The sequence below is a fragment of the Sphaerodactylus townsendi genome, linkage group LG02 (genome assembly GCF_021028975.2).
Source record: "Sphaerodactylus townsendi isolate TG3544 linkage group LG02, MPM_Stown_v2.3, whole genome shotgun sequence".
NCBI lineage: Eukaryota > Metazoa > Chordata > Lepidosauria > Squamata > Sphaerodactylidae > Sphaerodactylus > Sphaerodactylus townsendi.
This window is the reverse complement of record NC_059426.1, coordinates 60,641,698-60,667,642: the sequence shown is the minus strand read 5'-3', so window position 1 is coordinate 60,667,642 and position 25,945 is coordinate 60,641,698. Positions and strand designations below refer to the sequence as shown.

Below are 25,945 nucleotides of genomic sequence, written 5' to 3'. Positions count from 1 at the left end.
GTGGAGGTGGGGCAAATGAGCTCATGGAGCCGGTGCAGAGTTGTACTGGCAGTTTTGCCCAGCCTGCTGACATGAATGGTACTTACACTGGTGGGGAGAGCAAACTGGGAGGCGGGCAGGTGCCATGGACTTCAGTGACACGTGATCTGGAAGAGAGCCGGCCCCCATGGTCATGTCCTGTGGACATTCCCAGGGGACATTCCCAGCCAACTTTCATCAGCTTTCATCAGGCTTTGGAGCCTTCATCCATTTTAAGCTTATGAGGGCTTTTAGGTAGCTGGTAGTTTCTGGTGTTTACTGCATCCCTGCGCTGCTTGGAAGCCCTCTGGAGGTGGCATGGCAGTGGCTGTGTCGTCAGCTGCCTGAACCCTGTAGATTGGGCTGTATGGCGTTATGTTTGGATAAAGCGAAGGAATAGCCGTGGTCTTCCACAGCTAGCTTGGTACTTTAAATTTATTCTGGTAAGACTTTGGCAGCTATTACATTGATTATGGAAGGTGACTGAAGTTTATTTGTCATGGTCTTGTTGTACCTAATACTCAGGCTGTTTGAAGTTAAGAGAAGATCACTGTAAAATTTTACTCTTAGATTTGGGTGACTCAGAGTTGCTGATATTTACCAAATCAGCTATCCCCCTCAATCTTTTTTTTCATGCCACACATAGATTATAATTTGTAAATTTCTTTTCAGTGGAAGAACAGAGGTTCAGTCTGTACAGTATGGTAAAGAAAAAGCAAATAAGGACAGGGTGTTTGCCAGGTAAGCATTTCAATTGGATTGTACTAATGTTTATTATACTGTGAATGTTACAACTTTTGAAAAATGTATTTAAATTCATCCCTATATTCTCTTAGTACTGTTCTGATGTATTCACTTCTTACTTCCATATTACCCTTTAAGAGAGACTGAAAAATGGAAATTTCGTCCTCAATAGTGTTCAAAATAGTCATCTTCATTTAATTTTTTTTTAATTGGGAAGCACTTGATTTTGTTAGGCATATTTATTTGATATGGCGGTTAAGATACAACTCAGGAGTCAATATTTGCAAATGCGTGTTACAGATAAAAGTTGGATGATCATATATTCCTATATGTTTACTTTTTATTAAATTTTCTATGCATATTCATTCTTTTTTACAAGCCTATTCTTATGTTGTGATTGTTCACTGTCTTGGGAGGTGTCACATTTAAATGCTTTAAATAAATAAGACATAGGGACACCAGTCTTAGTTTATTATGTTATTTAATTTATTGGAGAGCAGAAGTCAGATTGTGATACAGTGCTGCTTCAGTTTTTTTTACCTTGAACATTTCGGTTGTTTGTTTCTGCCTGGTTTCTGAATTTGGGTTATAGCAGCAGTAAGCAGTCAGCCTTGTTTCTCTCAACCCAGGAAGAGTTTTGCTGCTCTTACACATATGTGGTAAATGCTATACATTTACTTGCAGCATTGAGTAATTTTATGTCTGGATTTTCTCTCATTTGATTTGCTTTTATGATCTTTTTATAGCCAAGAGTCATTTATGCAGAAAATGAGGTGGGGATGCTTACTCACTGATAACAGCAAAGGGGAAGAAGGCTAGTCAGTTAAAGTGAATATAGACCTTTGATTAGTGACAGCAGGGAACCATTTACTCTTCAGCTTCCTGTACCCTGTTGAGAAGATAATAGTTTGTGTAGCCTGTTCCCTTTTCCACCAAAAGATCCAAGTGCAGTCAGTCATGCTGTGATGGAAGTAAAAGTGCATGCTTCTGCAGGTGAAAATAGTTCCGAATGTTTGTGAGCATTAAGGAATCATTTTTAAGTACAGCTGTCCCACACCAGACTTGGCACAGGACTGGCAGACCCCGTTGGCTTCCTTCCACTTTGAGCAGCCCAACAGTCCTAACAAGAGCTCACCTCGGTTGGCTGGGAGCAGGCAATGGGAGCAGGTGGTGGGTGGTTGGGTAAAGACACAGTGAAACCCAACATCACATGGTGCAGAGAGGGACAGGTGGTCAGGAGCGAGCCAGGTGCACTTTACTACAGCTGTTGGCTTAATTACTGTCCTTATTCATGAGTGTAAACTAGTAGTTAACTACATGTTACATAACATTTTGTATAAGGAAACAGGACACATGTTTCTTCTAACTTTGACTCAGGACTTAGAGAGGTACCAAAGGAAGAGGACATCCTATCCTGACTGCTTCTCCTCACTATATGTGAGGTTCTCAATATCTGCAACAATAAAACAGGACAATTAGAAAAAGAGTTGGTTTTTACACCCTTCTTTTCTATACCTTAAGGAGTTTCAAAGCAGCTTATAATCACAATTCCTTCTTCTCTCCACAAGTACCTTGGCCTGGGAGAGTTCTGAGAAAACTACGGTTAGCCAAGGTCACCCAGAAGGCTTCATGTGGAGGCGTGGAGAAACGAACCCGGTTCTCTGAATTAGAGTCCACCACTCTTAACTACAACACCGCACTAGTATCTAGTCCAGCCTTTTGTAGTAGTAAAGCTATGGTTTAATTTTCTTTTTCTTCAATACAGTGTGCTCCATAAAGTGCATTCATCCCCCACAGTCATAGAAGTAAAAAAGGTTTTTATTTTACAGATTCATTCTATAGCCTTCTGCTGAGAACAGAAGGAAAGTCTATCTAAAATCATTTATTTAAAATAATGTGTGCACATTTTAATAGGGCCTATGTGCTGGAAGACTGATTCTGGTTTCATTTATATGCTATCAACTATTGAGAAATTCAAGAGATCATACTAATAGTTTTGTGTAAATATTTCTGTTTTAGGTCCCCCAGTAAACCTCTAGCTCGTAAATTGATAAGTGGAATGGACTGGGAGGTTGTCAGCAGGAATTCGTTGTCTGATGATAGGTTAGAAACTCAAAGCTTACCATCCCGCTCTCCCCCTGGAACCCCTAATCAGTAAGTATAACTGAATAGCCCCCTTCAACTACTTATTTTCCTCTGGATGTGTGCTAAATATAGAAATTTCCATAGTAAACAAACCAAAAAAATTCTTGGAGGATGGCAAACTACTGTGCCAAGGGTTTTGATTGGCAACACATTGTTTCATCAAATATGTGAAGTGAATTTGAGGCGGAAGTGGTAGATACACACAGACTTATAGAGGTAAGCAATTATTGTAATTTAAATACACCTTCAAATAATTTGTTATGAAATACTAGATAAAATAAATACATAATAGGTAGAGTTTCTCACATTAAGGACTATACATGGCTTCTGCTTGTTAAAATCTAAGCCGCTTAGGCATATTTGGTGATCTGTATGGCCATTGTGGATATGACACTTTGCACTGGCCTAGTAAAGAATGGATGTTGCATGCAGTGCAGAAGAAGCAACAAAGGAAGATCAAGCCATAGATGATGATAAGATCAAATTAAGCATCATCCAAAATTCTGTTTTATAGATACTTGATGATTAAGGAACTGATGTCTTGGCTTGACAAGGACTGAATATGCTCCAGAGAAGATGGGATGTTGACAGAGCTGATTGTCAGTTAAATGAGAAAAAGGGAAGGGGAAATAGCCTTGTCAGACCCCTGTCAGAAAATCTTGGAGAAGATTGTTTTTAGTAGGGGGTCATTTGAAAATATCACCCTTGCAATTTCTTGCAGGCCCCTAGCTACATAGATATCACTCTGAAATTGCAGGAGACAATTGTATAAACATATGCAACCAAGTCCAGATAAAACTTCTACAGTGTGTAATACTAAATATTCAGTTTTAGAGTCAAATTGGGTGTATAGTAATAAACTTTGGGCAGTTTCACTACATACATTCCATTTTGAATGCTTGTTGCTTCTGTTTCCTGGTTTTTGCCAAAAATGTGCCATATTTACAGAGATTGAAAGACATCCTGGATAAACTATATATAGTTGCACAATATGACCATAAACCAAGGATGTAGGTAATGGGTTTTTTTCCTCGGGTTCAACCCCCCCCCCCCCATTACATGTCCGAAGCTTTGCCCCCCCCCCCCCCGTTTGTGGGTTTTTTGTATTTTTTAATTGGCTTTTGGCCTGTAAGAGATGCAGTTTTTAGGCTATCAGCACCAAAATTTCAGGGATTTGTTGGGAGACTCTCCTGATGATACCACCCAGGTTTGGTGAGGTTTGGTTCAGGAGGTCCAAAGTTATGGAGGTGCCCTATCCCCCATTGTTTCCAATGGGAGCTAATAGAAGATGGGGGCTACACCTTTGAGGGTCCATAACTTTGGACCCCCTGAACCAAACTTCACCAAACCTGGGTGATATCATCAGGAGAATCTCCTAAAGATACCCTGCACTTTTGGTGCTGCTAGCTTAACAATTGCACCCCCCAAAAAAAAATTTCCCCAGATTCCCCTTTTACATCCACCCTCTTTGGCATGGATTTAAAGGGAGAATCTGAGGTCCCCAGTTTAAACATTGAAAGTGATGCTGTTTCAGGGTGGGGGTGAATCCACCCCAAAACAGCATCACTTTCAATATTGTTTTAACATTTAAGGTGGATTTAAAAGGAGAATCTGGGCTCCCTAGTTTAAACACCATTGAAAGTGATGCTGTTTGGGGGTGGATTCCATCATCACAGTGGCCACCCATGGGGGGCGGGGGAACAAAACTCAGATGTTGCACCGGGCTCCATTTTCCCTAGTTACATCTCTGCCTGGAGGGGAGGGCAGAAGGGACTGCTGGCTGCCGGCTGGGAGCCTAGATGGGGGGGGGGGGTCTGTTGTCCCTGGCCTCAGAGAGCTGCTTTTATAAGCACTGGAGGCGGGGGCAGGGCTTGGGGATGGGTGGGGCAGGGCACCGCCTCCAGAACCCTCCCTCCCATAAAAAATCTATACCTACATCACTGCCATAAACTAAGGAATGCAGTAGTGGCTGATTTCAGGTCTTGGTACACAAAACCTACTGTAAAACTTTATTAATATGCTTTTGTTGAACAACATTTCTTTCCTTGTTTAGTCGCAATTGTGCATTTACTCAAGAGGGAAATAGGTTACGGCCATCTTCAGTGGGACAGTTGGTGGACCGTGTAGTCCATACATCTCCAAGTGATGTTTTCGCAAATCATCGATCTCCTTCTTCTACACAGGCGAACAGCATCATTCTGGAATCATCACCGTAAGTTGGAGGGGGGGGGTGTCCCCATGTTTTCTTTTATAGTAAGACATAACAAATGCTGCTTATATCTGGTTCTGGTGGGTTTTCCGGGCTGTGTGGCCATGGTCTGGTGGATTTTGTTCCTAACGTTTCTCCTGCATCTGTGGCTGGCATCTTCAGATGCAGGCGAAACATTAGGAACAGAATCTACCAGACCACAGCCACACAGCCCGGAAAACCCACCAGAACCAGTTGAATCTGGCCGTGAAAGCCTTTGACAATACGCTGCTTATATCAACTATTTTAATTGTTCCCACATATATGTCAGTTCACTGGCAGCCCTAATATTTACATTCAGTGATCTTTTTATAGTGAGAAATTTTGTATTGTATTAGTTAAAAAATAAGCTGTTAATCATTTAATTTTGCCATCTCTAATGAATTCACTGAGCAGTGGCAAAAATGCTTTTTTAACCATCCCAGCAATGTAAGAATAATGCTGATCTACTTCGGTAATGATTACAAGAATATAATTTGTGTGACATTCTTTAGTATGTTTAAAGTATAAATACTGAGTGCCTGTACAGAATTCAACCTCAAATAATTATTTAACTTTATTTATTGAATAGTACCTTGGTTGTGCTTTTCAATATGTGGTGCTTGCAGGGGGTCTGCAGTAGAAGAGGGAATTGGCAATTTTCTAGTAAGTGCAGAAGTGTGTCGTGTGGTGGCAGAAGGAACCTGAGGATTCAAATCTTGGCTTTTGGAGCTGGTTGTCTGCAGTAGATCATAGCACAATAACAAAGCAGTAGAAGGTCCCAGATTCAGCATTTCTAGTTAAAAGGGTCTTATGTGCAACTTAGGCCCTCGTTCACATTGAAATTCCTATGTGTTTAAGTGCCTCTGGGGCCAGATCCTGCTGTGATTTTAACTTTTATTTCAATAAGTATTGAAAGTTTTCTGAACTGTGTCCTACGTTAATGTTGATAATGTAGAAAAGAGGGTTTTTTTTAAAAGCATAGCAAATAAAAACAGCCTGTGTTTACTATGAAAATGTTATTACCATCTGTCAAATATGAAACTGTGTTAGAAATGTTAGAAGGCAGACTGGATATATGTAACACAAACAGAGCTTATCATAGTGGGGTGTTTTTCTTTTTATTTGATTATGCAAATTACTAAATGCAGTAATACTGAGAGCTGCTTTGACTGCAAACTAGCTTGCTTTCACACCCATTGTCTAAGCATTCATAAGGAAATGCAAAGCTGACTGGGTAAATATAAAGCAGGGCGATTTTTGCCCAAGGCTTCAATCCTAGTTCTCACAATTAATTATAGTAATGTATCACAGTATGTTACACTCATGACCATAGAGTTACTTTAACTACTTCAAATGGTAGTTTATTGCGTTCCTTTATTTATTTCACCAGCGATGTATAGACATGTAATCTACTTTGACGTCGTTCCTTTATTGCATTTTTAAAAGGGAAGTGAAATTGGATCATGCACACTGTGTTATAACCAAAGTGTGCTGGCTAGGAGACAGACAGGCCACATAAGGTTAGAAATAAATATTTCATGGCGATTCCCACTGGTTTGTAAGAATGTGCAAGAGGACGTGTTAGCAGTATGTAAAATTAGTTTGGTGTGTCTGGAGAATTCATCATTCTTTGTAAAGATTGAATTAAAAATACACTAATTAGAAATGTTTCATAGTGATTTGACTCAATAGACAAGCTTTATTTTGCCATTATGTGACAAAGTTTTGTGGATTGCTCCCTCCTCCCCTCATACGTAGTCAAGCATTTTGACAAAGTTCCTCACCAGAGACTATTGAGAAAACTCAGCAATCAAGGAATAAGAGGGGAAGTCCTCCTATGGATTAAAAACTGGTTAAGAAACAGGAAGCAAAGAGTGGGTGTAAATGGGAAGTTCTCACAATGGAGAGATGTAGGGAGCGGTGTCCCCCAGGGATCCGTTTTGGGACCAGTGCTCTTTAACCTACTCATAAATGACCTGGAAGTAGGGGTGGATAGCGTGGTGTCCAAGTTTGCAGATGATACCAAATTATGTAGGGTGGTGAGAACCACAAAGGATTGCAAAGAGCTCCAAGCAGACCTTGATAAATTTGGTGCGTGGGCTAAGAAATGGCAAATGCAGTTCAATGTAGCAAAATTCAAAGTGATGCACATGGGGCAAAAAATCCAAACTTCACATACAAGCTACAAGGGTAAGTACTATCAGTCACAGACCAGGAAAGGGATTTGGGCGTCTTAGTTGATAGTTCCATGGGAATGTCAACTCAATACATGGCAGCTGTGAAAAAGGCAAACTCTATGCTGGGGATAATTAGGAAAGGAATTGATAATAAAACTGCAAAGATTGTCATGCCCTTATATAAAGCAGTGGTGCGACCGCACTTGGAGTACTGTGTCCAGTTCTGGTCGCCACATCTCAAAAAGGATATTGAGGAGATAGAAAAAGTGCAAAGAAGGGCAACAAGGATGACTGAGGGACTGGAGCACCTTCCCTATGAGGAGAGGCTGCAGTGTTTGGGACTCTTTAGTTTGGAGAGGAGGCGGCTGAGGGGGGATATGATTGAAGTCTATAAAATTATGCATGGGGTAGAAAATGTTGACAGAGAGAATTTTTTCTCTCTTTCTCACAATACTAGAACCAGGGGCATACATTGAAAATGCTGGGGGGAAGAATTAGGACTAATAAAAGGAAACACTTCTTCATGCAACGTGTGATTGGTGTTTGGAATATGCTGCCACAGGAGGTGGTGATGGCCACTAACCTGGATAGCTTTAAAAGGGGCTTGGACAGATTTATGGAGGAGAAGTCGATTTATGGCTACCAATCTTGATCCTCTTTGATCTGAGATTGCAAATGCCTTAACAGAGCAGGTGATCGGGAGCAACACCGCAGAAGGCCACTGCTTTCACATCCTGCATGTGAGCTCCCAAAGGCACCTGGTGGGCCACTGCGAGTAGCAGAGAGCTGGACTAGATGGACTCTGGTCTGATCCAGCTGGCTTGTTCTTATGTTCTTATGTTTCACAGATTTAACCCAAGATAGCACCCAGACCTTCAGGTGTTAACTCTGATACCTGTTGTACACTATATGGAAAGGAGTATTTCACAATTTGCTTTTCCCTTCAGACTTCTCAAACCCCAGGATTATCTGACAGCATTTGATGTAAATTCTTTTAAAGAACTAAGGATGGGAATACTTTTCCCTCAGGCAGTTTAAAATCCTCTTCTGTAGAGAATGGTCCCTCCCTGAAACAAACTCTTTCTAGATCAGTTACCATAGCTCTACTTACTATGTCCTGAAGATGAGCTAGCTCTGCTGTTAGACCCTGGGCTAGGAATTCTTCTCTCCCTGCAAGTAAATTCGCTTCCTTGGCTAGAGTAGGGTTCTTTTCCCCAAATACTTCTCACGAACACCACCAGGCTTTCACAGACAGTAAACGCATCTGTTCTCTCGGGAACTCAGAACGGAACTTCTTCTGATCCTGTCAGAAAACTGTGACTCCTTAACTCCACGCACTCTCAGCCTGTCACTCACCCACTCGGGCTTTGTGAGCAATTAACACTTCCGATTCAGGATTTTCTGCCCCGGCCTGCTCCTTAGATCTGTCATATCTGCATATGAATTACCTGTAAAGGTTTCACTGATGTTGATTCTCAGCACAGCCGCTTGGCCTTGAGTAGATTCCAGGGCTCGGGCGATGGGCCAGAATCGGCAGCGATTACTCTGGTAGAGGCCTTATCTCACAGAGAGAGATGAGAATGCCGTTCCCATGAGAATGGGACTGGGGAAACCGGGAGGGGGATGGGACGGAGAAAGTTATAACCTGTGGTTCTGGCGGGAAGACTTCATTCCTGCCACGTCGTGTACGTGAGCTTTCTAAGATGTCTGAATAAACGGTCTTTCAACCAAAAAAGCCTTTTATTTCTGCTCTATGGAATTCCTTACATTGTGGCAGGAATCGGAATCTTCATTTTACTTCTAAATATCAGTGGACCTCTGGTGTTCCGGCATGCAGAGGTTGAATATTCCTGAAACTGTGGAAGGCACGGTAGCCCCCATAGAGGGCTCCGAACCTTCCCTTCCTGACTTGGAGAAACCAGCGGGAGAACAGGTCTCGCTGGTAACTCTCTCCCGTCCTCGCCTCGACACGAGTCTTCCCTTACTTCGTTGGGATGAGGGACGCGGAAACGATCATGCGGAGTTGCATGAGTCGTTTGGGGCGCTGTCTATGGATCGTGCGCCTGTGGATCGGATCTCTACCCGTTTTCGTGTGGATTACAAACCTCAGATGCAACCTGTCTCGGAGGAGATGGGTCTGACCACTTTTCATGCGGCAACCCAGGAATCAATAGAACGATTCCTGGACTCGTATTTCGATGATGCTCCCAAGAATCCACAGTGGCATAGCACCGGGGCCCGTCCCAAAACCGCAGTTAACACCGGGACTTTGTCGAGATCGGGATCGATGATTGGGAGGGGGTTCCGTGCCGACACCCAATCGGGCCCTTCAGATCCCGGACGTAGGGTAGCTGATGCACAAGAGGCGCCCCGTGGGGCCGTCGGTGGACTTGAGGTGCTGCTCTCCGATGAGGAGGAATCCGAAGAAAGTCTGCCTCCCCATCCGGATTTGTTTCTCCCGCCCAAAGAAAACTGGAACGCAGGGAAGTGGCCCGACCGCGAGATGCCCGAGAAGCGTGGGCTCTTGGACGGCAGCTAAGGGAGGAGGAACGAGAACAGCTGCAAAGAGCGTGAAAACCTGCAAAGAGACCGCGGAACAACAGCTAAAGACGCCCAACTTGAACTGGACCGAAAGCCAAAGACGCTTGGCAACGCAATATATGCAGGATTTATCGCATCCATGATAAGGTCCTGGAACACTCTAGAATGGACCTGGAACGCCAACGCTAAGGCATTAAGGCCATCCGACGCAAAGTGAATTGACTGCAGCTATTCAACGAGACGAACTTGACAAACTGGAGCGGAGAAGGCAGCTTTGCATGCGCATCAAGATGCCTTGACTCAAGAAAGAGAGGGAGTTAGCTGCCTTAGAACAGGAGCTGAAGAAGCAGCGGGACAGGATGACCCGAAGTTGGCTTCTACACTGCTACCCGAGCGCCTCGGACACCACTGCCCGCCCTATCGGGCGACGCTTCTGGGTCCTGCTACTGGCCTGCCGCCTCCCAAGGTCCTGTTATTCAACAGGGACCAGCGGTGCCAGGCCCCGGCCTCCACCGCATTCCTGCTCCTCCTGCCCCACCGCCTCAACCTGTGCAACCGCGAGCCCCAGCGGGTTCCAAGGGCCGTGGAGAGAGGATACTACAGGCCCCCGATCCCTGCCCGCTTCGATGGGACCACTTCTAAACTCCCCTACTTCATCTTGCAACTCGATGCACATATGGAGGAGTATGATGACTTATACTCCATCTGAACGTGAAAAGATACCGGGACATCGGGTCTGTCCTGGATGGGGTGGCTGCTGACTGGTTTGTGACCCTTTTTGAGCTGCAGGCGGATGATACTCGCACAGTGGCTGCATTTCTTCAAGCCCTAAGAGCCCGCTTCCAAGATCCAGACGCTGAAAATGAAGCCATCCGTACCATAAAATCTATTCAGCAGGGCAACCGTTCTTTTGCCGAATTTGTTTCGGTGAGTTCGCGGCGGCGGCTGCTCGACTTCCTCCTGAGTGGCCTGAACGCATGAAATGTGAATACTTCTCTAATGCCATCGACGTAAAACTTCGAGAAATGGTGTTTCTCATCCGTAGCCAGCGCTCTAACGCTGAGTGGATCGAATTAGGATCGCAAGTAGCGGCTCGCTTGGACTACGCCGCTTAGGGCGCCCACGCCTGAAACCCGCTACTACGCACCACCTCTGGGCACTCGCAAGCCAAGCCCAGCCGTTTCTACCAAACCACCTCTGAACGCCGTCGACGTTTAGGATTGTGCCTTTATTGCGGGGGACCAGGCCATCTGGCTGCCAACTGCCCGAAAAAACAGAAGTCCACCGCGACCCACCCCACGCACTCTGCCAAGCCACCACGGAGATCCGGTCCTCCTCCAACGGGCTCGCCTAAAGCTGTTACCGAGGGTGACCCCGAGGAGGGAAGTGGCGGTTTGCCTCCTCATCGGCTTCATGGATGTGGGATCCTACTCCAGATGCGGTGAGTGAAGGCAGCGCCCCCATTACTGTTCGCGATTCTGGCCAACCCTGCTAAGCATACACGTATTCTAGCCTCAGCCCTCGTAGATTCTGGCTGCTCCCATTGCTTAATGCGTCCCCAAGTGGCTGAAGAGCTCGGTTTAGACCGAAGTTCCTTCTAGCAAAGCCCATACCGTTCACACAAATGGACGGGTAGCCCACTCGGAGCCGAGGGGCGCAGCTCGATCTAAAAAAACGCAACCTGTTCTCCTTCGTTGCGCTGACCATTGGGAGAAGATTAGTTTCATACTTGCTCCAGTGGCCAAACATTCTATTGTCCTGGGCATGCCATGGTTATTGCTACATGAACCAAATATTATTTGGAAGGAACGGATTCTAGAATTCACTGATCCCCCCTGTGGAGAGCATATGAATTGCAGGTGCAACCCACCATCCAATGACATAAATCCCTTGGTTTCTTCAGCGTGCACATCCCAATGGCTTTCAATTCCACAGGCATCCCTCCAGCTTACCAGGACTTAGCCAGAGTGTTTCAAGAACAGGAATGTGATCAATTGCCCCCCCATAGAGACACACTGACTGCAAAATCATATTATAGCCCGGGCTCAACTGCCCAAGGGTAGAATTTATCGTGATGAGCCCCAACGAGGAGAAAGAACTCCGTGCCTTCTTAGATAAAAACCTTGTCATGCGGATTCATACGACGGGCTACTAAACATACGCACGCCGGGCCCTGTCCTATTTGTAAAGAAAAAGGACGGTTCTTTAAGACTTTGTATTGATTATTGAGGATTAAATGCTGTTTCCATGTCCAATAAATACCCCTTGCCCTTAATCAAGGACCTTTTAGATGCATTGGGCAAGGGACAGATTTTTACTAAGTTGGATTTGAGAGAAGCATACTACAGAGTCAGAATTGCAGAAGGCTACGAACATTTGACAGCATTTAACACTAAATTCGGACAGTATGAATACTTAATTATGCCATTCGGGTTAGCTGGGGCACCCGGCGCATTCATGGCCCTCATCAATGAAGTTTTGCATGACTTATTATATAAAGGAGTAGTTGTGTACTTAGATGATGTTTTAATTTATTCACAAACCATGGAGGAGCATGAGGCTTTGGTTCGGGAAGTATTACAACGCTTGCTCGACAACTCCCTCTTCGCAAAACTGTCTAAGTGCTGCTTTCATCAATCCTCCATAGACTATTTGGGCTACAGGATCTCATCCGAAGGTTTAAAAATGGATCCTGCTAAGATTGAAGCAGTCCTCCAATGGCCGGCCCCCACCAACCGGAAAGAGTTACAATCTTTCCTAGGGTTTGCTAATTTTTATCGTGACTTTATACCCCGTTTTGCTGAATTGACCCTTCCACTCACAGACCTATTACGCACTAAGGGTAAAGACTCACAAGCTGCCAAGCCCGGGGCTCCCCTCCCTTGGTCTCAGGAATGTCAAACAGCCTTCCAGCTTTTGAAATCGGCTTTCACTACCGAGCCTGTCTTAAAACACCCCGACCCAGACCTTCCTTTCGTGGTTCACGTGGATGCTTCGGACAAGGCGCTTGGCGCAGCCCTATTACAGAGAAATAAAGATGGTAGGCTTGTTCCGTGTGCTTATTTATCCAAAAAATTCTCCGGCGCAGAACTCAACTGGACCGTAGGGGATAAAGAGACTGCTGCCATCAAGGCAGCGCTTTCCACTTGGCGCCACTGGCTTGAGGGGGCTAAACACCCCTTCCAGGTTTGGTCGGATCACAAGAACTTAGCCGCCCTCTCCACCCCCCTCAGAATGTCTGCGAAACAACTACGTTGGGCCTATTTCTTTTCCCGTTTTTCTTTCACTGTCCATTTTTTCCCCGAAACCAACAAACTGGCTGATGCGCTGTCGCGCCTACCCGAGGGGGGTGGAGCTGCTTTTGACGGCACATCCCGCGCACTGTCCTCTCCTCCCAACTGGGCTGGCCGTCACTCGATCCCAGACATCCGCTCCTCCTCCATCGCCCGTTCCCAGCCTTGTCTCCCCCTTCCTGCGGGAACTCGAGGAGGCGGGTCTTCGCGAGCTGCCGGCGGAGGAAGGCGACTCCCAGCTGCGCTTTAGTGAATGGTGTTTGGAAGCGGGAAATTGTTGGCACGCGTGCCTCCCCACCTTCGCTAAGCAGGTTCTCGAAGCTCGTCATGATGCCCGCTCAGCTGGACATTTTGGCTTTCTCAAGACACTGCATTTAGCCCGCCGTCAATTCTGGTGGCGCGCCATGCGCAAAGACATTGAGGCTTATATCAAGGGGTGCTCTGTTTGTGCGGAGGCCAAATCCATTCGAAAGCCCCATGGACTGTTAAAACCTCTCCCGTTGCCTCCCGTCCCTGGGAAGTTATCTCAATGGATTTTATTACGGATTTACCAGAGAGCCAGGGAAACACAGTCTTGTGGGTGGTGGTGGACCTATTCTCCAAACAAGCCCATTTCATCCCCTGCACCTCCATTCCTTCCGCTCCTAAATTGGCGCGACTGTTCATTCAACATATATATCGCCTTACACTCCTCCCCCCTCAAGGTGGTGTCCGATCATGGCCCCAATTCATTTCAAAATTTTGGAAAGCTTTCCTGGGCTTGTTGGGCTACCTCGGCAGTTGCCGCCTCTACCACGTTCAAAGTGACGGGTGAGTCGGAGAGAACTAACAGAACTCTTGAACAGTATTTACGTTTGAAATACACCAACTATCACCAAGAACAACTGGTGTGCGAAAGTTAATTCCGCTTGCGGAATATGCCTATAACAATGCCGCGTTTCATAGCAGTAACGCCTAAAGACCCCCTTCGAAATTGTGTCTGGTCGGCTTCCTTCCCACCATTGCCCCAGTCCACTATACCCGCTGAGGCGCTACATCCTCCAGAATTCCAGCAGTGGATTTCATCTCTGGCTGAGGGGTGGAAAACGGTTCCAGACTGCCTTGGCAACAAGTTTTCTAAAGATTCCCAAAAGTTCCAGAGCAAGATGAAACATCGGTCTGACTTTCCTTTGGCGTGGTTGGGAGAGCTTGGGTCTACTTGTCTACTAAAAAAATCTCAGAGAGCCGATACATAAATTCTCAAAACTGGGCAAAAAAAGTTCGTGGGGACCTTTTTAGAGAATTACGAAAGTGATTAATGATGTTACTGTCCCGGGTTAGGATCTGCCTCTAATTCTTTAAGTAATATCCATCCTGTTCTTTCATTCCAGTTTGCTCAAAGGAGGCTCCCGCTTCCGGATGCCTGGCGATCGACCCTCCGGGAGATAACCCCCCCCGCTTCGACTATAATTGATGGCCACAAGCATTATAGAAATTAGACGCTTCATCCTGGACTCTCTGTTTTAATATACGCAATCGCTTGCAATACTTGGTTTCCTGGAACGTGGGGTAATTCTCTCTGTTATAATCAATGGGTGTATTCAGAAAATATTGACGCCCTCCTTATTTCTGCTTTCCATCGTACGTGCTTCCCGCACAAACCAGGGGAGAAGTTTTTTCTTAGGGAGTGCAGAGTGTAAAGGTTTTCACTGATGTTGGATTCTCAGCACAGTCCGCTTGGCCTTGAGTAGATTCCAGGGCTCCTCGGCGATGGGCCAGAATCGAAGCAGCTGCATTACTCTGGTAGAGGCTTCTTATCTCACAGAGAGATGAGAATGCCGTTCCCATGAGAATGGGACTGGGGAAACCGGGAGGGGGATGGGACGGAGAAAGTTATAACCTGTGGTTCTGGCGGGAAGATTTCTGATTCGCTGCAAACGTCAGTGGAGTAATGCCGTGAGCTTTCTAAGATGTCTGAATAAACGGTCTTTCAACCAAAAAAGCCTTTTATTTCTGCTCTATGGAATTCCTTACAGATATCATATGGATAAATGAATAAGTGACTTGCATGTGGGTTTTTAGTTTTGTGTACTATGTTCATGTGTTGTAAATTGGGCATCTACTTAAAACATTATTATTATTTATTGGTTTTGGTTTCTCTACTGATGAGCCAAGTTACTAGCTATCAACCCTGAACTTCACCAGAATTCCTGAAACATTTACTAATAGCGCTTTGGGTCACTGTATTCATAGCAAAATATACCTCTGGCATTTGTCCAAATAGGTGAAAACTTTTTAAAAACCTCTACTGTATACCATTCCTTATCTTGAGAGAGCTAGTTTAGTATATTATACTGAGGCGTTTTCGTCTCCTGTGTTGTCCCCAGTTTTTATTGCAAGGTTTAATTAAATTATTTTATAAGGGATTTTGTTTTATACTAGAAGTTATTGTGGAATATCTCCTAATGTTATGTAAAATGTACCTGTGCCATATAAAGCAGCACAGAAAAATGTCACTTCAGTGATTTCATTCAAGACGTCTGTCTGCAATTTCTATGTTGTGCTGGTCACTGAACTGTACTGATCACTGTACTGTACACCATTTAATACGCCAGAATCTTACTGTTTTAATGTTGAGCTTTTTATGTGACAAATTCTGTTTATCTGGTATGCAGCATTGAACTTCTAAACTATCTCAAAATTGTGTTGTCTGTGTTTACTGTCTGTGTAGATCTCAAGAAAGCCCCATAGATGGGCAGCCTCCTGCACTGCCACCCAAACAGTCTAAAAAGAACAGTTGGAACCAAATTCATTACTCACATTCACAGCAAGAATTGGACAACCATATAAATGAAACATATGATGATTCATCATCTCCAGAAAAATCTACAGTAAGATGCTGCCTCAAACTTGGTTGGTTGGTTTTAATCAAAGTCTTCCTTTTGTGGGGATAAATTAGTGTCTGTAAGTCAGTGTCCTGTACAGGTAACTTACAAGTCTATTAAAATTACACACATTCATATTGTGTCTTTCAGTGGTGTACTGTTTTCCCTCTGCTTGCTGGCTCTTCAGGCTCATTACCTAATTAGTAATTGATGATGAGGAATTAAGGATCACCTTGGGATTTGGGAGTAGTTCTCTAAAGAAATTAAACATCAAGAAATAATAATAACATGTTTTGATTTTCAGCCCAATGGCGGGATTCCTCATGATAATCTTGTTCTGATCAGAATGAGGCCCGATGAAAATGGAAGATTTGGTTTCAATGTAAAGGTACTAATAAAACCAGCCCTTCCTTATTTTTGGATGTTGTATGTTTTATGCTCTTTAATTATTGACCTCTCTTTTCAAGGGTGGATATGACCAGAAGATGCCTGTCATAGTTTCCAGAGTAGCTCCAGGAACACCAGTAAGTTATCAGAAAATTTTTGTAATTGTATCTATTTTGACATGTGTATTCAGGTCTCTTGTTTGACTAGATCGAAGAATTTTCCCTGAATAGAACATGAATCTAACACAGAACATATTGTACTTTGTTGTAAAATGATTCATGGGCTTGAATCCAACCAACTGCCAGGGAAGATGCCAGCGGATATGGATTTTTTCCTGCGTTCCTGTTCCATTAGCAGTTCTTTTCAATCCCCAGTTCATATGCCTTTTTGTCCATGTGTGTCCCATAAGGGACTTCCGGAGGGATGAGGTTATGGGGAAAATATACTTCATAATGTTTGCTCATTCAGTTTTCTAGTTCTACAAAGTATTTTATAGCATTTGAACAATCTGTTGTTTTATTTTTTGATGATATAGTTGTGTGGGATGAAAGTCCACCAGCTGGCATCTTGGTTTAAGCCTAGAAGTACCAAGTTTGTTTTCATTTGCCTAGCTAAGAATTTGTTTTTAGCTTAAATACCATATTTACTCTAAAGGAAGATGGCCCTGAATGTAAGACAACTCTCTTGAAAAAAATATAAGGTTATACATAAAAGCAGATCACCCTGAGTATAAAGATCCCTCCTAAAAAAGGTAGCAGTATAAACAAAGTTTTTACTATGTGGCAGTTTATATAAAATGAACAGTGTAGAGTAGAGGGGAAAATAGTTTCTTTTATTTTTTGTATCTCTTTGTAACTGTTCACCAGTCGTATTGGTTCATTCTATTTCAAATTTAAGAAGACGTTTACACCCACCCATCCACCCACCCCCAGGAGTCAAACTGCTAAGAGAAGGCTCAGGTAAATTTACCAACTGGCAGTGCATTCCTAGCCAGTATTACTCTTAAAATTCATTGAAATCAGTGGGCTTATAGAACTGTATAACTCTATTTAGGAATGTCCTGTTCATCCTCCCACCCCCATCACAATGTTTTTTTAAGTACGGGAAGTCAGTAGAAGATGTTATATCCAATAGAAGATGTTATATCATCCATCTAGCAAGGCCATTTTAAATTAACTACTTGCCTTATTCTTCCCTATGTAAAGTGTTTACAAGCCAATAACAGCTGTTGCTAAGGTTGTGCTAACTGCTGTAAAATCTACCAGCTTTTTGAGTTTTGCTTTGCTGGGGGGAGGGGGGAGTTCAAACCACCAGGTAACTCCGTTCAAAAGTGCAGGAAGAAGCAAAAGCTGATGTGGAACACTATTCTGAGCCCAAAACATGGATCTGTAGAGGAGCAAATCCATCCCCAGGGTTGTTACCATTTGCCAGGCAAGGAGCTGCAATTTCTAAAGCTAAACAGCAAGTCCATCCGATCCAGCTAAACAGCAAGTCCATCCAATCCGATTTTGCTGCCACTGCTCTCTGCTGGTGAATGAGCTGCCACGTTTTCTCCCGAGTTGTCCTACTCTCTCCGTGTGCACAGCAAATCAGTTCTCATATTCACCAGATCAGTATACTCTTTTTTTTTAGAATGCTAAAAGATTCAAAAAGTCATCCTCCTTCCGAGTAAATTTGGTCACTGAAAACTAAGTCTTCTCTTTACTGTAGCAATAGTTGGGGCACTGGCAGAATTTGAATTAAATCAGGGTTCAAGAATCATATAGCTGATTTTTAAACGTTCAGTCATTACTAGTGAAATTTGCAAACCTAGAGCAATATTTTGGCACTGTTGTCCAATAACGCCTTTTTGTGTGAACGTTTATGATCTTATAAGTGAAGATGTCATACATTTATTTTTCAGGAGGAAACATTGAAAGCTGTTAATATAAGGAAAACTGTTAAAATCATATGCATTTATCACAAATTATTATTGTACCAAAAAAATTCCATTAAGCTCAAATTATTGTAGAATAGGTTGTGACTGAAAGTTTGAACAATTAAATGTTTTATTTGTCAATATCGTATATTTGCTGTTTGTGCTATTTTAGACCTCTGCATCATAAGCTTTTGAAAAATATTTTTGTCAATGGCGTTTCTTTTTGCCTTGTTTTTCCTTTGCCAGCATAGTTTAATTATTACAAAGGGGAAATTATCTTTGATATTGACTTTATCAGGGTACTGTGAAGGGAGCCATAATATAATCAGTCTTCTTCTGTAACTGCCATTTATATTTTGTGACGTTATTTCATTTTGAGATAGAGCTATCTCGGCTATGAGTGCTTTAAGACAGTGGTTCCCCAGTTGAAACCATTGCCTTGTTCTACCTCTTCTCTCCTGGCTTTGCAATCCACCTGTGGGAGAGTACTGACCCACTTCTGACTCCTGAGGAGCTTTGGAAACTGCTGCTTAAAGCGATTACTTAAAATTAAGAGCAGGGGGAAAGTCCTTTCTATAAGCACTTTTTCATGAAACATTTCATGTTGCAGGCTGACATTTGTGTTCCTCGTTTGAATGAAGGAGACCAGGTAGTACTGATCAATGGCAGGGATATCTCAGAACATACCCATGATCAAGTTGTCATGTTTATTAAAGCTAGCTGTGAGAGGCACTCAGGGGAACTTGTGCTTCTAGTTCGGCCTAATGGTGAGTAATTTTATGCGTTTGGGGAAACGCTTAACTTTTTCTACAATCTGACCATGTCCCTGTCAAAGCAAGATGTGGGGAATATCAGCCTTTTGGTGTTCATATTGTAACCTCCAGATTGTCCACAGCTGTTTAGAATACCAAGATGTTCTTTGTATTAAAAAACAACTGTTTGCTTTTCCACATTGTTCACTAAGAATATTCCAACATAACATGCATGTCAGTAAAATGTATGTATGTGTTTAATCCTGAGTGTAGGGTAATTGTTTAAGGTGATGATTCCCTAGAGAATATTCACCTGCATGGTAGCTCGAAAGCAAAACAAGGATATGTGAAATGTACTTCCTTAAGAGGCAGACTTGTCCATACAACTGGACTGCCTGTGAGTTCTTTTCGTTCACACACATTCCTCAGATGCATGAAATCATTCCCTAGAAATCTTGCTCCCCTTTTGCTTTTGGGGTACGGGGTAGATCTCTATTGTTACCCTTGATATTTGTGGCATCACAGGTCAAAATCATTTAACTGTTATCTGTAGTGAGAACTGTTATCTCTACTATTTTGGGGATTTATAATACATCTATAGAATGTTTTGGTTTACACAGAACACAGTTGAAAATCCATGGTGATTAATAATATCTCTTAGTATTTATGCTTTCATCCTCAGTCTTGCCTTCAGTGATTGAACCACTGAACTTTCTGTGCTGTATTCTGAAGCTACAGCCACCCTAAACCATGGCTGAGAAATAGAATTTCTTAGTAATACTGCAAAGATCTCTTCTACAAAGAAAATTATTTGTTTTTTTCCCAAAAAGCATAATTATGATTTGTGTCATGAATAATATTGACTGCAGCAGCAATCTAAAATTGTGTAGAGTTGACCTTTTCTCAGTAATTATGCTATGGTTTGTTGTAGCCGTTTATGATGTAGTAGAAGAGAAACTGGAGAGTGAACCTGACTTCCAGTATATCCCCGAGAAGTCCCCATTAGATGGTATCCACCAAGATGACAATGCTCTGAGAGAATCAATGTTTCAGCTAGCTGAAGGGCTCATCACTGGAACTGTCTTGGCTCAGTTTGATGTAAGTTAAATGCTTCTTGGACATTGTGTCCACTCCATGCACTTTTTAGATGAGAATCTTTTAGCTTAGGGCTCATGTCAACCTATGACTAGATCCACAAAATTGCTTTGTACAGAGTGAGCAAAATAAAGTTGATCATTTGTATGCTTTCTTTTCCACTTCCTAAAACATTTATAAACTGTGGGATTATGGTGATCTTTCTGTATGGTGTTGGGGAAAGTGCTTGGGAAAAGCGTGGTTTCACTGCCACTAACAGTGGAAAACTTTGTCTGAAGGGGCTGCATGACTGTGCATTTTCCTTATTCAGGACCCTGGACAGCGTATAATCTGCCCCGATGGCAAATGCTATATTTTTGGTGAGATGGTTGAGGACCAAGCAATGGTCAAAAGTGGAATGTCCCTTGACAAAGCTGATTTGGGTGGGGTCAAGTAAAGGGGATGCCCAAACTACAAGTTTGTAGGGCATGCAGTTTGCCAATGATTGATAAGAGGCTGATAGGCCTATAGTTGGATGGAATCTGAGGATTGTCCTTCTTGAACATGCACATCATTTGTTTAGCATATAAGCAGATATACTCATTTAGGAAAACTGGATTGGGGTCCCTCACAGTGTCATCTGGGAACCTGGAACTTTGGCTGAATGAGAGTCTTCCTCTTCTCCTTCCTCTTCCATTTCAAATTCTGATAACAGCAGATGCCCCTGGGAAGGAAGAGGGGGAGGTGGGTACCAAGTTGGTACTAGAGCAAACCCCTGTGCTAGGAGGAAGAGTGTCTTGGTTCTGGACTGTCAGGGTGAACTAGGTAGACATCCCATTCTTGATAAATGGTAAGGGGAAATAAAACATATAATGCTGCCATGATGTGCAGTCATACATCTCTCCCCCCACCCCACCCCCCTGGTGAGTGCTTTGTATTGCTTGCATTATATATTAATTCTCTGAAGGCTAGCAGCATCTCAGGAGAACTGAGGAATGGGAGGTATTCCCACTCAGAGCTTGTGACAATTTGACTGAAAAACAGTCACTAGTGTGCTCCAGGGGAAGGGGCTCCCCCCAAAGTGTTTTTCATGCTTGGGAAAATTCTCAAAGATCCTCCAGTATCCAGCCTCCGCAAGTGCAGTCCCAGTATGTGCCTGCACAGAAGACAATTTGATAAATAGCAATTACGAGAATTTGCAACACTGTTTTACATCTAATCTTTTGAATTGTTCATTAAATTGATTTTAAAAAATACTAATGGAGGAGCAAGTTCTGGCCTGCATAAGGCTGTAAATGTACAAAGAGCTATCCTCAGTTGGAATATAGAGTTTGGAATGGACAAGGGCATTTACTACATTTTCCCCAAAAAATAATCTGGCTATAGCTGTTGTTGTTTAGATACAATATGCTAATAGAAAGGTCTTTTGTAAGTTTGGAGAACAGCACAGTTTACGTCTTGATACCTTACATAGTTGTTTGAACATTGTCCGATACTCATGACTGTTTCCTTGAGATTCTTTCCTTGATGTAAGCAATTCTGTGTTTACATCCTTAGCTATGCCTTTATTGAAAATTTAAGTGATGTTAAAAACTCAGTTTCCTGAAAAGTTGCAGAGGTACAAAATGTATGTGCTGTCTTCCTTGTTTGTGAGCAGTGGAAAGTATTAAATTTTTAGTGAAATATTGCTTAATTTGCATAGCCATCTCATGATTACTCATATTTCTCTTGCTGCTTCCTGACTTGTTTGTTTCCGTCCAGCAACTTTATAGGAAGAAGCCTGGAATGACAATGTCTTGTGCCAAATTACCTCAAAACATTTCCAAAAATAGATACAGAGACATTTCGCCTTGTAAGTACTTACATGAAGTATGAATGTTGAAATCCATTACTGAGATGTGTAAGTTACGTAGAGCTACACAGCTGCTGAAGGGAATGGCTGTTAAAAAATACAGGAGCCTATTTGCACTCAGATCACTTCTATGAGGGAAGAGGGGGGGCAGAAGGGCACTTTCTTGTGATTAAACATCACTGAGAATGAGTTACTTCCCTATTTTTTATCTCTATATGAACAGAATACTCCATATGGAGCAGCAAGTGTAATAAGACTGGCGGACTCTTATCTGGTGAACTAGGACCTTCCACCACCACCACCACCCCACCCCCCCGCCACTCCTCCACAAGAAGCCTGCTGAGTGACCTTGGGCTAGTCACAGCTCTGTCACACCCACCTCACAAGATACCTTTTGTGGAGACGGGAAGGGATTTATAAGCCACTTTGAGACTTCTTACAGGAGACAAAAGCAAAGTATCTTCAAAAATGGGGAGATAACCTACATGCTGTTTCCGTACAGGAAAATGCGGAGAACATGAGCGTATTCTCCCCCTGCAGTGATGATCCAATCCCCAAAAGCCCCTGTAGACTCTCCTCTTTTTCCTGCTTCCTCCTCTCCTTGCCATGCACAACTTTTATTTGCCCCCACCTGTCTTCAGCTTCACCTCTTTCCCTCCCCCACAGCCTGTACCCAGGAAAGCTATGATTTAGTTGATCAGTGCCAGGCACTGGGCTAGACCCAGATATGCCGTAGGAAACCCACAGTGACTTCTGAGAGCACCTCACTTTCCCCTGTACTCATCTCCCTACCCTATTTCCTCTTTGTGGCAACCTCATATCCTCACCTCTCCCCGCTTCATTCTCTCTTCCCACTCGCTAACCAATCTACCTTTTGTCTTCTTCCATTTAGAGCTGTATTTTATTTATTTACTTCATTTATATCATTTATATCTCACCTTTCTGCACATTTATATCTCACCTTTCTGGAAACTCAAGACAGCCCACATCATCCTCCTTTCCCCCATCTTATCCTCACAGCCACAATTCCAACCGGGAAGCGTGTGAAGCTCAGAGGAGCTGACTGACCCAAGACCACTCAGCAAACCTCAGTAGCAGAATTAGTTTGAACCAAGTTCTGAAATTCTAACCACTGCACCACACTAGCTTTTGTGAGTAACTGCTATTGAACAAAAGCAAGCAGCCATTCCAGGGTGTGTTATGCAAGTCATTCAGTGGTTGCTTCCCGTCTTAGCCCTGATGGGTCCTTTCTGAATGGTAAAGCTGCCCTAGAAAGGACCTTTCCCCTGCTCCTTTTATTAACAGAACCAAACTTGAAAGCTGCCTATACTGTTTTTGCTGGCTAGCAATCTGTACAACACCACTAGATGGTATTTGTTTCTTAAACCTCCAGGTGCTGCTTCTGTTATTTGCGGAGGTTATTTTTTTGTAAGATTTCCAAATTTTCTGCAAAAATTGGACTTTTTCATTTTAGGTAGTAAGGTCTGTTTTGTCTGTCTCTGGATTTAAGTATCTACATATTTGGTCATGTTGGGAATGAGATATATTGATTAGTTACCTTTGCTGAATTTACAAATGTGCTAATGAGATTTTTCCCCCCTCCCAGATGATGCTACACGGGTCATTTTAAAGAGTAATGATGATTACATCAATGCAAATTATATCAATGTGAGTTGGTGATTTTGGTGGTCTTGTACATTAATTCCATGGAGTGAGTTTTAGAATGAAATATTTTAGCTTTTCAGATTTCATGTGCATTCTGAACTTTAGCTTATCCTCTGGGAAAGACACTGCCAGCAATTTTGGTGGGAAGCAGGATTGTGGAAGCAGTGTACACTTAGTACGTGTTGTGTGGGTGATGGGACAGATATTCATAGAAAATTCTGCTTGAAGCAAGTGCTCCTTTTCCTTTCTTACATGCGCATGTTTCATTGCCCTGGCATTCCCAGTAGGAGGAGTAGAGGCTTCCAATCAGAGTTTGTGTTAATGAGACTGAATACCTCTAATGGTTCCTAGCAGAGCAGTGTGGGCAATATGCTGTAATGTGTTTGCTCTCTTTCTCAAATATTTGTGTGAAATCAAGTGCTCATTTTGTTTTGCTTTTTTCTGTTTTGCAAAGTGCCCTTTTCTAGCCTTCCACAACCAAAGTTCCCCTGGTATATGTGTGTGAGAGAGTGAGAGACCAAGAGAGCTTTAGCACCAGGATGAACACTTTCATCTGCAATATAAGTTTCCTAACAGGGGCTTATATCATGCTTAGGACACCTCTGACCAGTTATAGACTTAGTTATCTCAAGTTATTCCATAGCTGTGAAACATGGTGCCAAGTATTGTGAAGGCAGAAACTGTTCTTCCATTCCAATGAGTGAAATGGGAGAATTTATGCCAAGACTTTTGGCAGCACAATGCCATGGAGGGCTGTACATGAGTTGAGCAGGTTTAGTATGCTGACTGAGCCTGTGACACCCATTTCTGGCTCTCTAGAACTGTATACCTACACCAGCATTTCTCCAGTTCATACCACCATAGAGCTTAGGTGATATCCTAAGAGGTTTACCAGTGGCCTTAGGATTTTGCTGATAATGATTTAATTGGACAGTTTTGTTGTTGTGTTGGATTAAATAAGGAAATGCATCTGATATTGGGTCAGCAATTATATATGAACCTATCCTCTCACTCAGTCATCCTTGGAGGCCCTGTCTTTGGTTGTCCCTGCCATCTCACATTGCACAGGTGGCAACCTAAGGAAGGGCCTTCTCTGTTGTGGCACTAAAGCTGTGAAAACTCCTCCCCGGGAAATTCATCTGTCTTCCTCTATTGGTTTTCATCAGGAGGTGAAGACTTTTTTAGTTTGTCTAAGTTTTTAACTTTTCTTCTAATGTTGTTAGTTAACATGTTTTTAACAGAACTTTATACTTTTAACAATATTGTAATTAAGTGTTTTAATATTTGGTAATTTGCCTACTTGTAGACCCTAATGGGGTGGAAAAATGGAATTTTTAAATGAAATTATAAATCTAGATATATTGTAGTTTTTCACAATGATGTAATAACAAAGTTGCTATGCAGCTAATAACACATTTTGTGTTTCTATCTTTAGATGGAAATCCCTTCTTCCAGTATAATAAACAAGTACATTGCTTGCCAGGGTCCTTTACCCAACACCTGTCCTGATTTTTGGCAGATGACATGGGAGCAAGGCTCTTCTATGGTTGTAATGTTAACCACTCAAGTAGAACGGGGCAGAGTAAGTTAACTTGTAATCTTAACTCTCACTTTTAAAAGACAATAAAACTAATACCTTTCTGAATTTGTTCAATAGTTGTATCTGTAGTTGGGTAGCATTTTTGTGCTGCTACAATTAATACCAGATTCCAGTTAGAATTACAGCATTTCTGAAAATTTGAAGGACTGAGACACTTTTTTTCCTAAGAATTTTTTTGGAAAATATATGCAGTATTTACTTTACTATCAAACCCAACCTTTTTTCGGCATTAACATAAAATTCATCATTTATAAATTTTGAGGATCAGCTCTAACCACATTACCCGTTCGGTAATAACAAGAGCATATTATGGAAATTAAAAACCTCCTCTGCATAAGGAATCTAGAAGAGCTTTGTGGTTTTAATTACTACATTGGTAATCAGGTAGTAGCTTTCCATGAGTTAAAAAGAGCATAGGCTTGGAGACGATGCTCCTTGGAAAGTTCTGAGCTTTTAATACATTTAACTAAAAATTTTAAAATCAGAATTCACAAATTAATCCAGTGTTCTGTGGTAAATTATGTGAAAAAGGAAGCAAGCTTGTTGAACAAGCTCATTTATCCTTTACTGAGATGGCAATTAGTCATTGGTGTATTTGCTTAACTTCGTTGTGCAGTAAAAGTTATTGACTTTTATAAGTCCTAATGCAAGTTTTACAGAATGAGTGAAAAGTAACAATCAAGTG

General features: G+C 42.6%; 1 protein-coding gene across 1 annotated transcript in view; it reads left to right on the top strand.

Moving 5' to 3' along the window:
- The window catches only part of PTPN4 (protein tyrosine phosphatase non-receptor type 4), a 150,197-nt gene that overhangs the window by 102,912 nt on the left and 21,340 nt on the right, over positions 1-25,945 (top strand). The window contains exons 13-23 of the mRNA XM_048484509.1: positions 691-759; positions 2,782-2,916; positions 4,961-5,119; positions 15,859-16,018; positions 16,317-16,400; positions 16,480-16,536; positions 18,928-19,084; positions 20,001-20,167; positions 21,905-21,995; positions 23,602-23,663; positions 25,096-25,242. Of these exons, the coding sequence (XP_048340466.1) occupies positions 691-759; positions 2,782-2,916; positions 4,961-5,119; positions 15,859-16,018; positions 16,317-16,400; positions 16,480-16,536; positions 18,928-19,084; positions 20,001-20,167; positions 21,905-21,995; positions 23,602-23,663; positions 25,096-25,242 (1,288 nt within the window). The remainder of the gene's footprint in view (positions 1-690; positions 760-2,781; positions 2,917-4,960; positions 5,120-15,858; positions 16,019-16,316; positions 16,401-16,479; positions 16,537-18,927; positions 19,085-20,000; positions 20,168-21,904; positions 21,996-23,601; positions 23,664-25,095; positions 25,243-25,945) is intronic.